Source organism: Lissotriton vulgaris, chromosome 8 (genome assembly GCF_964263255.1).
Source record: "Lissotriton vulgaris chromosome 8, aLisVul1.2, whole genome shotgun sequence".
Lineage (NCBI taxonomy): Eukaryota > Metazoa > Chordata > Amphibia > Caudata > Salamandridae > Lissotriton > Lissotriton vulgaris.
The window spans coordinates 89,479,656-89,494,409 of NC_141696.1; the positions used below are offsets into that span (position 1 = coordinate 89,479,656).

The 14,754-nt window shown below is 44.5% G+C and overlaps 1 protein-coding gene across 1 annotated transcript; it reads left to right on the forward strand.

Annotated features, from left to right (window-relative positions):
* Positions 1 to 4,525: 4,525 nt before the first annotated feature.
* On the forward strand, positions 4,526 to 5,539 carry LOC147693469 (olfactory receptor 52E4-like). Its single transcript, XM_086936005.1, has one exon. It carries the CDS (start codon positions 4,526 to 4,528, stop codon positions 5,537 to 5,539), a length of 1,014 nt encoding a protein of 337 aa, XP_086792131.1.
* Positions 5,540 to 14,754: the final 9,215 nt, after the last annotated feature.

The following is a 14,754-nucleotide window of genomic DNA, read 5'->3' on the forward strand; positions in this document are numbered from 1 at the left end:
TGGGTTGAGTGACAGAGACATTTATATACTGTCTTGCCAATCTCAGGAGAGTGGTGTGGAGTAAGTGTGCAAAACACTGGATAGTGAGTTGAAGGAGAGTTTGGTTAACCCTTGTGGGGGGCTGTGTGATCCAATTGTGGGAGAGCATATTGTAAGTCCCTGTTTTCCAGAGCTATGCCAACACCTGTTGGAGAGTGAGTACTCTGACCCCAAGGAGCTCACATGGCATGCAGACCTTTTGGTAGATTCCAGAGGATCTGTAGAGGCATGGAAGAGTGACCCTGTGGGGAGTGGCTCAGGTATCTTCCAACCCAGAGTGGTGGAAGGGGTGCACAGTAGCCCAGCTAGGTCCCGTTGTAGTGGGAGGGGTGTAGGGGCTCACGTCTTGTCTCAGTGGAGAAGGAGTGAGTGTGGGGCTGAGTGTCCCCTGGTGCCCGAAACCCAGTCTCAGAGCCTAGATGTTTTTTTAAGGGAACACCAGGTGGGGAACCTAGGCTGTCCTGATGGGCCGCCCATTGAGCGAGATCCCCTAGTGACTGGTGAACTGGGAGTGTCTGTAAGCAGGCCTCCATTAGTTCTGGTGTCTGGCAGTACGGCTCCTAAATGGGGGGTACAGAAGTCCAGACTGAGGGGTGAGAATCCCCAGTGAAAGAACCAGTGGGTCAGGAGCCAGCAAGAAGGGCAGCGTCACCAGTGAATGACCATGGCGACACCACTTCTGTCCTGGGGGATCTTCGTGCACTGTCAGATGGACAGGGGTCGGGAGATCTGCACCAGGCAGACTGTCACACGACACATGAGTTATGTGTCGCCCTGGGGGGGAGGGGCGTATGTGCTTCCAATGAAGTCCTAGTACGCCGGGAAAGAAAATAAAAGAGAAGATTATTGGATAGATAATTGAAAAAGATGTTAGGTTCTGTGTTCTCATGGAGGAGTGCACCACTGCAAATAATAGGTGGCAATGTATCAAGAATTAATGCAATGCAGCAAGCCAACTTGCTGTGATGCATGAAAGTGAAAGAACATGAATGCTCCGTATTTAACATTATATGGCTCATTCCTGTCCTGTCCTTTCAAAAGCGCACAATGTGCTGCCTAGAGCCAACACAGGCATCCTTGCACCATTGTGGAAGTGTGTCTTCATTGTAAGCTGGGAACCTTCCTGCACAAAAAACAATCCACTCAGGCATTTTCCTCTTCCTATGAGTTCTGCAGAATGTTAAAAACAAGTAGAAATATATTTTTCCTCTTTACATCTCACCCAGGGAGGCACAGCATTTTGATGCATTCTTAGGTCTTCCACTAATGGTAAATCTGAGAATGGGTCAGAATCCCTGGGGAGATGCGGCGGATACACCCATGAAACACCTCCCTGGAGCAGAGTAATGCAAGGCAGCAAGTCACGTTGCACAGTGTTATGTTCTTAAGATTTATCAAGCCTTGTGTGGCTAAGTGTTGTGTCATTGTTGTGCACCCTTGTGTGATATTAGTGTGAAGCATTAGGGCAGTGTTTTGGGGGTAGTCCAAATCTTTTGACTTTTTTCTTACATTTGCCTGAATTGCAGAAAATACCGATTGATGGTGCTTATGCAACCGTGAACTGGGCATCTGGAGTCGTGGCATTCTGAATATAAACAAATGTTAAGCAACTCTTGTAACAAGGCACTGCTGAAACCACTGGTTTGAGTTCACAGTCACCTGGGTATTGGAAGAGGTGACAGGAGCTCACAGGGACAAGGCATTTATTGAGATGGTTTACTATCTGTACCAGATCTCACAAAAATCCAACAGTAAATCACCTGTGCCGAAGAATTTGCTGTCCTGCTGAAAGCCTCAAACAGATGGCTTCATACAAGGATGGTTGCATCAAACTATTGGACTGTCATTGGAGTTTTGAAAAGTATCCAGCCTTATGTTCTCACTTGAAAATGGCAGTTGCATGCCTAAAACTTTGAAATATGGAAAAAAACAAATTACAAATCCATAGTACAAAGGCTGATAAGTGTTGTTGTGAATAATCTAGGTATAAAGATGAATGGACTGAAAATGCTGCATGAACTCACTTTGAGACTGCAGGTGAACTCCTTCAGCCTTCATTTTAATTTGTCAACAGATTCAAGTGCACATAGAATTGGCTGGGGGAGAAGAGTCTGAATTTACAGAAATTGCTATTGAATCAGCTAAAATAAAAAAATCATGGTGGTGTCTTTTTAACTTGGAGCCACATTTGAAGTGGAAATCAACAAGGAAAGCTTCATCCAAAGTTTAAGAAATTGTTTCCACAGCTTGCTTATGACATCCTCAGCAGGGGCTGCCAGCTCACTTGAGGAGGTCTCCTTCTCTGAGATTGATGATCTGTTTCCTACATCTAGGTACTCTATCCACAGTACTGGCCAGAGGATGTAGATTTTCAGTATCGGGAAAATGAAGGGCTCTCACTTTTCAGAAGGTTTTAATGCTCACACAGCTAATTGTACAAGTGTTTTAGGAGCATGAGGCTAGTGGTGAGAGGCAAATACGAGAAAAAATGCACCCTCTCCTTATGACTTTGAAGACCACTGCCATCACCTCTACAGAGTGCAAGTGCGTATTTACTGATATGAACAATGCAAACACATTGGTGAGAAGCTCACTCCAAATCAGCAGAGACAGCAATCCACTGTTCCTGCAACACAACAGCCCCCCTCTGTCCCAATTCCGCCCTGTAAGTTAATTTTAGCATAAGCATGGCTTGGTCAGGGACAACACAGTGTTTATTACCTAGTTGAGTGGGAGTCAAAAGTAACTGATGCTGAGAAAGGATACCTATGGAGTCCCTTCTAAAAGTGCCATATACTTGATACTGTATCTGCACACCACTGTCTTAGCTACAGTCTTTTGAATTTTATACATTTGAACACATTTTCCAATTCCACCGAGTGTGCATAATATGCAGTGAATTTTACGTGAACCTAAATATAAAATACACACATTTCAGTTAACAACTACATATTGTTCAGATTTGATTAAACATAGATTCTAAAAATGACTCATTAATAAAAATAAAATCACAAATTTAAACATTATTTATCAATTGAAAACACTAAACATAATAAAACACTTCCCACCCAACTATCCTGCTACAACCTCAAAATGTGCACACAAAAGCTGAAATAATACTAAAAAAGAAACACATCATAGCAAATAAAATACATTAATAAAAATAGGTAAATCAATTAATGCACATACATAATTAATATTGCAATTATCCAATTAAAGAAATACATTAAAGTAATACATTAGAACATTACAAAAATATCATTAATCTATAAATTGCACAGCTTGTCATCTAATTAAACAAATTAATAACAATTGAAAGAAAAATATTGTTTACATTATTTAAACATTAAGTAATTTATATAATCAATAATCTAATTACATTTAAAACATTTAAAAAAAATAAAAAAATACATATTAAAATAACTTCACACGCTACTCCCCTATAAAAGCAACAATCTGAAATTTTATAAAAAATGTAAATAAACTCAAATGCAACACTTTAAACCTATTGCAAAAACAAAAACAATTACTATAAAAATTACAGACAACTTTATATTAATAAATTGAAACACAACACCATAAAACATTAAAAAAATTCAACATAGATATTATAACCAACAATGGGACAAATTTCGATGTCAGGTGGAAAGCAATCTTACTGCTTGTTGGAGGCTTTTCTCTCGACATCGAAGGAGTCTCTCTGATGGCCGTATTACAATACCCGCTGTCCGAGGGAAATCCGTGGGAGGATTCTGCTGCCATTCCGACAGGCTCAAGGAACCCGTCAGAGCATCAGAATGACCCATAATCCCATAATGATGGCACAGTCAGCCTTGGCTCCGCTGTCGGATTATGATGTCACTTTCCCACAGCTTTTACATGTCGGCCTTTCCGACATGGAAAGACTGTCATATATTGACTTTGGGTGCCCCTAGCAGGGCTCCATTCCCATGGCTATCTGCAAGGGGGCCTTGGGGGCACCTATGGTGCCCCCTAAACATCCCCACACCGCGTGAAAGGCACTGCATCATGCCTGCCACACGGTGCAGGGATGTTTAAGGACATCTATTTTTCAATGGCAGCTTGTGCTGTGGCCCTATCCCACCTGCCGCACAAGCTGCTGTTGAAAACCTGATGTTTCTAACTACCCATAGGGTGGTCGCATTCAGAGTCTCTGGGAGGAAACCGCCGAATTATGGTACGGGGGTTCACAACCAAAATCGCAATAAGGATATTAAGCACTGAAAAGCACAAAATACCTACCTGGAATATTCTGTCCGAAGATATTTTGTAATATTTCTTTCACACCACTTGAGCCAGATGATATTTTTGACACAATATTATTGTAATGCTCCTAAGAGGAGGTCTTGGAAAGGGATAGCGGATCAGAGAATCACAACAGAAATACTAACTCACCAATCTGCAAGATCTTTAACTCGATGTTTGTTAACTTGTTTTAATTTCTTGGTTTCTTTTTAGGGAGCAAATGCTGAAGGGAAGAAGCCAAGATGTTCCACAGATATCATCCTTGAACATTTCCAATGTTCATCCCTCTTCATTCATACTCATTGGCATTCCAGGACTAGAACCTGTCCAGTGCTGGATCTCCATTCCCTTCTGCTCCATGTATATTCTGGCACTCTTAGGGAACTGCACTATTCTCTGCATCATAAAAGGGGAGCACAGCCTTCATGAGCCTATGTTTTTTTTCCTGTCTATGCTTTCAATCACTGACCTGATTCTGTCTACCTCTGCACTGCCCAAAATGTTGAGTATCTTCTGGTTCAATTCTCGAGACATCAGCTTCAATGCCTGTCTGGTCCAGATGTTCTTCATCCATTCCTTCACAGCTATGGAATCGGGCTTCTTCCTGGCCATGGCATTCGACCGTTATGTGGCAATCTGCAATCCACTCAGGCACTCAGCTATCCTCACCAATCCAACAATAGGTAAAATTGGTATTGTGGTAGTGTTCAGGGGGATAATCTTTTTCTCCCCACATGCATTCCTCGTGAAAAGCTTGCCCTACTGTCACACCAATGTAGTGCCCCACACCTATTGTGAGTTCATGGCCATCATAAAGTTAGCTTGTGCAGACACATACACAAGCAAAGCATACAGTCTCACTGTGGCCTCACTGATAGGAGCTTTCGATTTACTGTCAACAGTCCTGTCATACATTTTTATCCTGCGGACAGTGCTGAGCCTGCCTTCAAAAGAAGCGAGCCGCAAGGCATTCAGCACCTGTGGGTCACACATCTGTGTCATTTTAGTGTTTTACACAACTGCAGTGTTCACCTTTTTGACACATCGGTTTGGTCACAACATATCTCCAGAGATTCATATCACAGTTGCCAATATCTACCTCTTGGTGCCACCAACGTTGAATCCTATTATTTACGGAGTCAGGACAAAGAAGATTCATCAGCGGGTGGTGAAGATTTTGTATCAAAAAAAGAAACTGAAGATGATTGACATACATTCCATCAATAAGGAATAAATATAAAACATGCATTTGCAGCAAAGCTGATTGTGTATATATTGTGATCTCTCATTTAGTAAAATGTTCATAGTTTAATGGAAGTTAAACACATATTCAACTCATATAGTAGAATTCATTTTCTAGGGTAGCAGAATAATAGCCTCTAGGCATGGGCGAATTTTGCGAATTCGCGATCCGCGAATTTGCGGATTTGTGAATTCGCGATCCGCAAAATTCGCAAATTTGTGCGAGTTTGCGGATTTTTGTTTTTTTTGCGTGTTCGCTGGGTTTTTTGTGTGTTCGCGGGGTTTTTTGCGTGTTCGCGAGCCGCTTGCATAGCGAAGTTACACATGCAGTTGTATATGGGAGAGGGAGAGAGAGAGGGAGAGGGAGAACGAGAGAAAGAAAGAGAGGCCGGATCTCTGAAGGGCCAGATTCCTGAGTTGCCCCTACAGAACATACAACTTTTTATTTTTAGCAAAATGCATATGAAAATTGTGCTGTAAAGGTCTCTTTTAGTTTAACCCCTCCTGACAACTCAAAATGGGTGTATTTGCCATCCTCTCCCTTCTTCCTGTTTTTATATCTGTAAGTGCTTCCTGATGATGTTTAATTCCTTGGACAGGTGCCTTGTTGCCTACTTGTAACTATTCTCTGACCCTGCTTCAAGGGTCAGAGCAGGGTCAGAGAATAGTTGCAAGTAGGCAACGAGGCGCCAGAAAGCAATTAGCAGCAGGTGTCCAAGTTGAAGTTAATTTGTTTGTAACCCTTTTGTAAAAGGTTACAAAGAAATTAGGTTCAACTTTTGCACCTGCTGCTGTAACCCTTGCTTGGCTGAAAATTCGTCCCTGCTGATTCGCGGATTTTACCGCGATTTCACGAGATTCGCGGATCGCGAAATCGCAGAAAATCCGCAAATTCGCCCGCGAAACGGATTTTACGCCCACCCTTAATAGCCTCACCTTTCAGAAATGATGAATAGTCTACTTTATGAAGAGGCACAAAGAAGGGTCCTACATTACAAGAACATGTTTGTGTTAAATGCTTTGCAACATGAAACAATTGTATGTGGTGATCTGGTCAGGTTTAGTCCACTGACACTGGCAAATCTGATAACAGGTAAGACGTCAGGAGCCATAGGTACACCACACATCCTGCTTGTCAATAAATGCTACTTATTCACTTACACATCTTTCGGTGTTCGAGAAATAATTTTTGGGGGATACGTAATGCATAGTTTTACTAATTTGTAATTAAACCTGTGTAATGTGCAATACAATGAAGGCATCAATAAATTTTTGTTAAGCGTTTGCTACAGTGAAAAGGAATTCACTTTTAAACATGAATCACTTTACTCCTATTTTGTGTGGACATCTTATCAAGCAGGACAGAATTGATTGATTCATTTTCTTCGCAAATGCCACAATGACATGAAATACCTGTGCCTCTATCAGACCTCTGTTGAAATGCACTATCTTAGAATCCAAAAACACAAATACATTGGTCCAGATGTACAATGGAAAATTTAATGTGCAAATGGGTTTGCGACCAATTTGCGCAACAATTTTACTCTGGGCCATGTACTTACACTCTTTAGCGGGAAGCAAATATTTAGCAACTTGCAAAATAGTGTTTTGTGACTCACTATTAGTAAGGGGCGTTCCGTCCCTAATAGTGACTCAAGGGGTAGTGCGCCATATCAGTGTATGGAGTTTGTTGGCCAGTAGCGGTTCTTTATTGTTTATTTCCCTAATATTAATAAATACATTGCCTGCAGCAAACTCACATGTACAATAAACTTCAGTAATTTTATTAATTTCCAAAAGATTTAAGGATTGGTGCAAGAGACACATGTTGAAGAATCAAACAGCAGGTTTTCAAAAAAAGTAAATGTGATCATGTGTGATTACAGTATCCTGAATACCCTTTTTTGAAGAGGAAACCTTTTCATTATAATAAGGGATATTTATTGATTAGTAAATATCTTAAAGGCCTTTATATATAAAATCAGGATAATTAAATGTTGATTATATTAAACAAAAAGTAATAACCTGTATTTCAAATGAAGAATGATGAGTATTGCCCCATATCAGTATGGGAGGATCCTATAAGGAAAAGAGAAATCTAAATATGCCAGTTTTCTTCTGGTATTTGGCACTGCGAATAAAACAAATTCTAATATTGTTCTAGTACAAGGGGCAACATAAAAAGTTTTAGAATTATATCTATATATAAAATAAGTTTGGGGATAACAAATTAACATGATGAATTTTGGATAAAGTAAGCATTGTATGACTTGCTTTCTTTGCTTTATAGAATAAATCTGTGAGGTTATTGTTGTCCTGAAGAAGGTGATGAACTAATCTCCTGTTCACTGAAATGTAGCGCCGACATTGTTGAAAATCTTTTTATATGATATTGGTATAATTTGTATTTTTGTGGAACATGTGTATACATTTCTTGTCATTTAACATAAACTGTGGAATATTAATACCAAGTGTGAGGATTTTTTAATGTGATGTTTTTATTCATAAAAACCTGGTTAACATATTGTGAATAAAAGAAAGCTTTTTTACACTATTGAAGGCTCATAAAAGCGTTTGGTTATATATCTAATTTTTCTGTTAAATATTTCTTTGCTTACATCCTTAATTACCAAACAAAGAGGTGCATGAGTATGTTCATCTGTTTCCTAAAACAAATAATTATCAGTTATTAGTTTTGTTATCTGTTGCTCTACCTAATATAAATATACATATATATATGGTTTGGACGAAAAGCTAATTCTTTTCTTGTTATAGCATAAATAATTTATTTACTGCTACTGCGTTAAGCCTGACTCCTCTGTGCCAAGCTCCCCGAGGGTTAAGCACCGGTTAATTTAGGGTTTGCTTGTGACTTCAACCTGAGAAGAATTGTGGATGCTCTTTGAGAAGGTTTTTACCCTCTCAACCAATAGCCCAATTTATAATAGTTCCAATTGTGTGCCCTTTCCTGGTGTGCGCGATAGACCCACCCACAAAAGTGAGGTTCCATTTTTATCAGGACTTATTTGGGAATGCTCTGTGGTTGAAAGTTTCTGGATCTGGGAGTGTTCTTCACCGAAATGTGAGGAACATCTGTATTTTTAGCCAAGGTTTGTGGCTTGCTAGGGATTCTAGGTAAGTAAACCTTGTGAATTCCATACAAGTTAATTGACCTCAGACTTGTCTGAGTGTCTAGTCATCAGAATTGTCAGAGATTGGCAGTTTTCCATAGGTGGTGGCCCTGCCCAACCCCAAAATAAACAGCAGCCCACTTTGCAAAATAAGCATTGGTTTTCAGTGTAAAAACTGTCCATATTGTTTTTGGAATATTGCCTGCTGAAGGCACTAGGCCAACCCACACAAGGGGGGTACCATTTTTACACAAGTGGGAAGCTGGATGGTAGGAAATGTGTGAACCCCCACACATTCTAAAACTTTCCCTCTCAGAAATATGAGTAAAATGTGTCAACAATTAAAGTTTGCTACTTCTGTGTAAGAAAACCTCATGAGAACCATCCATGTCATGCCACGGTGGACTAAGCTGAGTGGCAAATGAGCCCATTTCAGGAATGTGCAGCTAATCACACAGGAGTAAAAGGATTGCTTTTCAGTGTAAGAATCTGATCTGTCCATGCTGCGTTTGTGCCTTTGCTGTTGCAGGTAGAACCACCTACACATGGGTGGTATCATTAACCACATCGATGCTAGTGTTATTTTTCTCCAGCGCTGGATTCTCAGATTTACTATTGGTCATATGGCCGAGATACCCGCCACCCCCTCTCAACACAATCCCCAAGAATTGGGAAACCGGAAACAGTTCTTGAACTTTTGGAAGGCGGGAAGGGAGTCACCCTTCCCGGCCGTATTTATTAAAATATGAAACAAAAGAAAACATTAAAATAACAGTTTCATATAATGTACAATTCAATTTCCACATTACGATGTTTGGCTAACCTTAACAGATCTCTAATACAAAGGTTCTCCTAGCCGAACTAACATCCTACAAAACATTTGACTTGAAATTGTACATCCTAACGTTAAGGGCCAACGGCAAGGTCGTAACCGGTGTCAGATCCCTAAACCAGAAATACCCCCCTCACTTGTGAGAGGAGCGACCGCACAGAGGCGTACCTCAAGTGCATCTACCAATTTCCCTTTGTACTTGACGGGGGCCCCAATAAACTCGACGCCATTTAACGGTCGTTCGAGGACTCGTGTGAGGTGTCTAAAAAGGTAGCGTAAACCCCCTCCCGCACCCCACACAACTTACCCATCTGCCGTCGCAGATGTCCTGGCCCCGGGAAATTCCCCAGGAGGGGCCGTAGCCCCTCCTATCCAGGAAGGGGCCTTGACCACCTTTCCTTTCCTTCCGGCGGCCTCTCCTTAGACAGGACCGCCTCCCCGTTGAGGGGCCAATTGGCCACCTCCCCCGCGCGCTCCCATCCGTAATGGGTGACGCCCCCTCATAGGGATCTTCGAATTACTGCTCACCGATCATGACCTTACCGCCCGACCAAAATAAATACGACAGTTCTATCTAAGTTACTACGATTTACAAACCAAAACAACATTTATTATGAAGCGTAAATATTGATCAATCCTTGTTCAAAATTACCTTATTTGCAAAACATACTGAAAATAACCAATCTTTATTGCATCTTTAATAAATTTCACGACAATCATCACAACCTGTAAGAAAACAGAGAAATCAAAAGATACTGTATCAACTGTATTCACAACGAATCGCTGTCCTCAGGGGCTGGTGGGTGGGTCAAAATTGCTCTTCGTTCCGTCTCGAGCTCACGTGCAGCGGGGAGGTGCAGCTTCAGAGCACAGGAACAAGAGGATGCTTTCTTGGCTTCCGCTCCTTTTATCCGTCTTCAGAGTGGGCGTGAACCCGCCCCCGCCTGCCTCCAAGGGCGTGGCTGGCCGCGTTGGTGTCTAGGCCAACCCACTCTAGGGCGGGAAAAAGGCGCGCCCCGGCTACGCCACTTCGGGCATACCAGCCGAGACTCGCCTCCCGCCCAAGATGGCTTCCCGGGGGGATCGTGGTACTCCACCATACGTTCGGGGGGACCGATTGGTCACCCCTTTCCATATGGCCGAGATACCCGCCACCCCCTCTCAACACAATCCCCAAGAATTGGGAAACCGGAAACAGTTCTTGAACTTTTGGAAGGCGGGAAGGGAGTCACCCTTCCCGGCCGTATTTATTAAAATATGAAACAAAAGAAAACATTAAAATAACAGTTTCATATAATGTACAATTTCATTTCCACATTACGATGTTTGGCTAACCTTAACAGATCTCTAATACAAAGGTTCTCCTAGCCGAACTAACATCCTACAAAACATTTGACTTGAAATTGTACATCCTAACGTTAAGGGCCAACGGCAAGGTCGTAACCGGTGTCAGATCCCTAAACCAGAAATACCCCCCTCACTTGTGAGAGGAGCGACCACACAGAGGCGTACCTCAAGTGCATCTACCAATTTCCCTTTGTACTTGACGGGGGCCCCAATAAACTCAACGCCATTTAACGGTCGTTCGAGGACTCGTGTGAGGTGTCTAAAAAGGTAGCGTAAACCCCCTCCCGCACCCCACACAACTTACCCATCTGCCGTCGCAGATGTCCTGGCCCCGGGAAATTCCCCAGGAGGGGCCGTAGCCCCTCCTATCCAGGAAGGGGCCTTGACCACCTTTCCTTTCCTTCCGGCGGCCTCTCCTTAGACAGGACCGCCTCCCCGTTGAGGGGCCAATTGGCCACCTCCCCCGCGCGCTCCCATCCGTAATGGGTGACGCCCCCTCATAGGGATCTTCGAATTACTGCTCACCGATCATGACCTTACCGCCACAGGCCGGATAGTTGACCGGCTATCCGGACCCCCCACAACACTCCTGCCTAAAGGTCATTTCATAAAGTCTTTAGCCAGGCTATCAGGTCTCCTATGAGTAACTCGTTCCCCATCCGGGACAAATGAACACCATCCCCCGAATACATACTGTCCCCTTTAATACAAGCATGCGAAATAGAATGCAGTTTACTTGAACGGAACAGTCTACACACTTTATTATTAATTTTCCTTACTGAATGATTCAGAGCAGAAACAGAAATAGCCCCCCGCCACACTTTCCGTGGGATCATATGGGACCATGCAATTGTGCACCCTGGAACTCTTCTCGCCAACCAACTTACCGTGGAAAGCATCGCCTCAAGAAGAAGTCGTCTACCAGTGGTCACCAAATCATTGCCCCCAAGATGTACTATGACTACAGACGGCGGTGACCTTGTCCGCCCTAACAAACCCTCGAAAAATGATCGAAACTGGTCAATACAGAGCCCGCCCTTTCCGTAGAAGGACACACTGTACCCGTATTCCCCAGCCATGTGAATCATGTCACCTGCTTTGAATACGTCCGCGGCACGCCTCACGTATGAGTGGCCCACGACCCACACCTCCTTTTTCACAGCCGGTAATGTCTGACCGCTGGCCCCCCGGTGTCGGGTCGACTGGACAGTCGGCCCCGCCTCGTAGGCTTGCGCAACTGAAAACCAAACAAAAACAAGAAGCGTGAGTACATCATTACAGCTTCACAACATGTGCAACCGCACATACCTATTATAACAGTTCGAGGACCAACGCCCCACACGTTTTACTTGTTCAACATTCAGACCCCTGGCTGTAGCTTCCGTAGCAGCCCCTATCCGAAAGGAATGGGTCCCAAAGTCACCGGGGTTCAAGCCCGCAGCAGAAATCGACATCGCAAGCACCCGCTGAAACTGAAACCTCGTCAGTGGGGTGGCGTCAGCGTGTCTTAACAAGGTCCCCCCCCATGCTGCTACCCTCTGCGCTAAATATTCCTCTACGCAGCCAACAGGGCACATGGCAGACCCGGGGATCCTCTGGATGATTACGCAGTCCCCGATTGCATCCTGATCGGATTTGGACCTGACAAACGAGACCGTCATCGTCTCCTCCCTGACCTGAATGTGTTCCCGGCACAGTCCCCCCATCGTATCCTGCCTGTTCTTTGCCACTAATTCGCTTACCCGCATAGCCCCATGGAATGCTAATGCAAATGCGGCTCGGAACAACACTGCTTCGTACTGGGATGAAAATGTTTACCGGTAGCACGGAAAATAACAGGGCCAACCTATCCAGACCTATCGGGTGCCTATCGTCTACTCTGCGACCCTCAAGGCGTTGCCACCCACGCAGCGCTTTCTGCACAACGAAAGACGCTGTCGGGTCCTGGATCCCATGAGCCCTTGCCATGAAGGAAATGGCGGCCCGATGCCTCTGGGCCGTAGCTACTGACTTGCCTGCGTGACGTAAAGAGAGCAGGAATCTCACTACACACTCTTACAGACCCCAAAGCTCCCTCCCGGCAGTACCCAAAAAGGCCCAATAGGAACGGAAAGCCCCTTCATATGCCTTCCTCGTCCTGGGTGCTAAACTCTCTCCCACGAGGTCTTGTAGTTCGGGGCACCGAGAGACCAGAGAGCTTCGGGAAAGGGTGCCGCCACCGGGTCCGCTGTGGGCAGAAAACCCCAGAAGGCCTGCATACGGAAACGAGAGAGCGCATCAGCCGCTTGGTTCATCACCCCCGGCACGTGTCGCGCCCTAAACAGTACATTCAGTTGCATGCACAACAACACAATTTCCTTGAGCAGTCTCAGAATCAATTTGCAACGTGCTGCCTGACTATTGATACACTCAACCACGGTCATGTTATCAGACCAGAACACCACAGAGTGATCCCTTAACCCTTCTGGCCATGTTTTCAAGGCCACCAGAATAGGGAACAGTTCAAGAAAAGCAATGTTACTCGTCAACCCGCACTCATGCCACCATGACGGCCATTTTTGAGCCGACCATTGTGTACCCAATATCGCGCCAAAACCCACACTCCCCGCCGAGTCTGTCCATAGGCCCAACTCCTCGGAAGACACTGCTGGTTTATTCCAGACAATTCAACCATTGAAATCCGCCAGGAATGCAATCCAAATGCGCATGTCCTGGCGAACCTCTGCCGAGAGTCTCGTACGATGATGTCCTTCCTTCAAGCCGACCATGGACTGTGCAATCGAGCGGGAAAAGGGGCGTGCCATCGGCATTACTCTTAGGGCAAAATTCAACTGACCCACCACCTGTTGCAATTGATGCAGGTTCACTTTTGTTGCACGAATACATATCTCAAGAGATAACCTGAATTTCAACACTTTTTCTTTAGGTAATCGAAAACAACCTTCCACCGAGTCGAGCTCGATCCCCAGAAACTCGATCGAGGTCGAGGGACCCACCGTCTTACCTGGCGCCAATGGCACACCGAATTGATTCATTAGGACACAAAATTCATGTAAGGCCTGTCCACACTCAGAATCCCCGGCTGCCCCCAGAAACAGAAAGTCATCAAGATAGTGCAGAACATGTTGAAAACCTGTCTTCCTCGTAAATACCCACTGCAGAAAACAACTGAATTTCTCGAAATAGTCACATGAAATCGAGCATCCCATTGGCATACATTTATCCATGTAATAGCGACCCTGAAACTGAAAACCAAGGAGACGCTGATCGTCTGGGTGTACCGGGAGCAACCGGAACGCTGACTCGATGTCCGATTTGGCCATCAGCGTCCCGGGCCCCAGGCGATTCAACATGGCAACGGCCTCATCGAAAGATGCGTACCGCACCGAACATACTTCCGGGTCTATCGCGTCATTTACGGAAAGACCACGTGGGGCTGACAAATTATGTATCAGCCGAAACTCACCCGGGTCCTTCTTGGGAACCACCCCTAGAGGAGAACACACAAAATTAGCAACTGGTGGCAAATCGAATGGACCGGCAACGCGACCTCGAGTCACCTCTTTCCCAATCTTTACCTGCACCACTGCCGTGTGCTGTAAGACCGACATTTGATTCTTACAGTCCGGTACCCCCTGAAAATCCCCCACTGGGATGCGGAAACCATATGAAAACCCGTTCCGTAACACCCCAGCGGAAGCATGATCTGGATATTCGCTGAGCCAAGGAATCATTGCCATGGTATCAATCGGGGTCGGTAAAGGCGCCCCTCGGACTATATTAGACCTGTTTGGCGCCTCCCTTACCACCGTTATCACCCGTTTTGGCTCTGCACATGGACTCAGGATGGGATGGCTGCCCGCACCCCCCACACTCATGTCTGAATTTGCATGACCC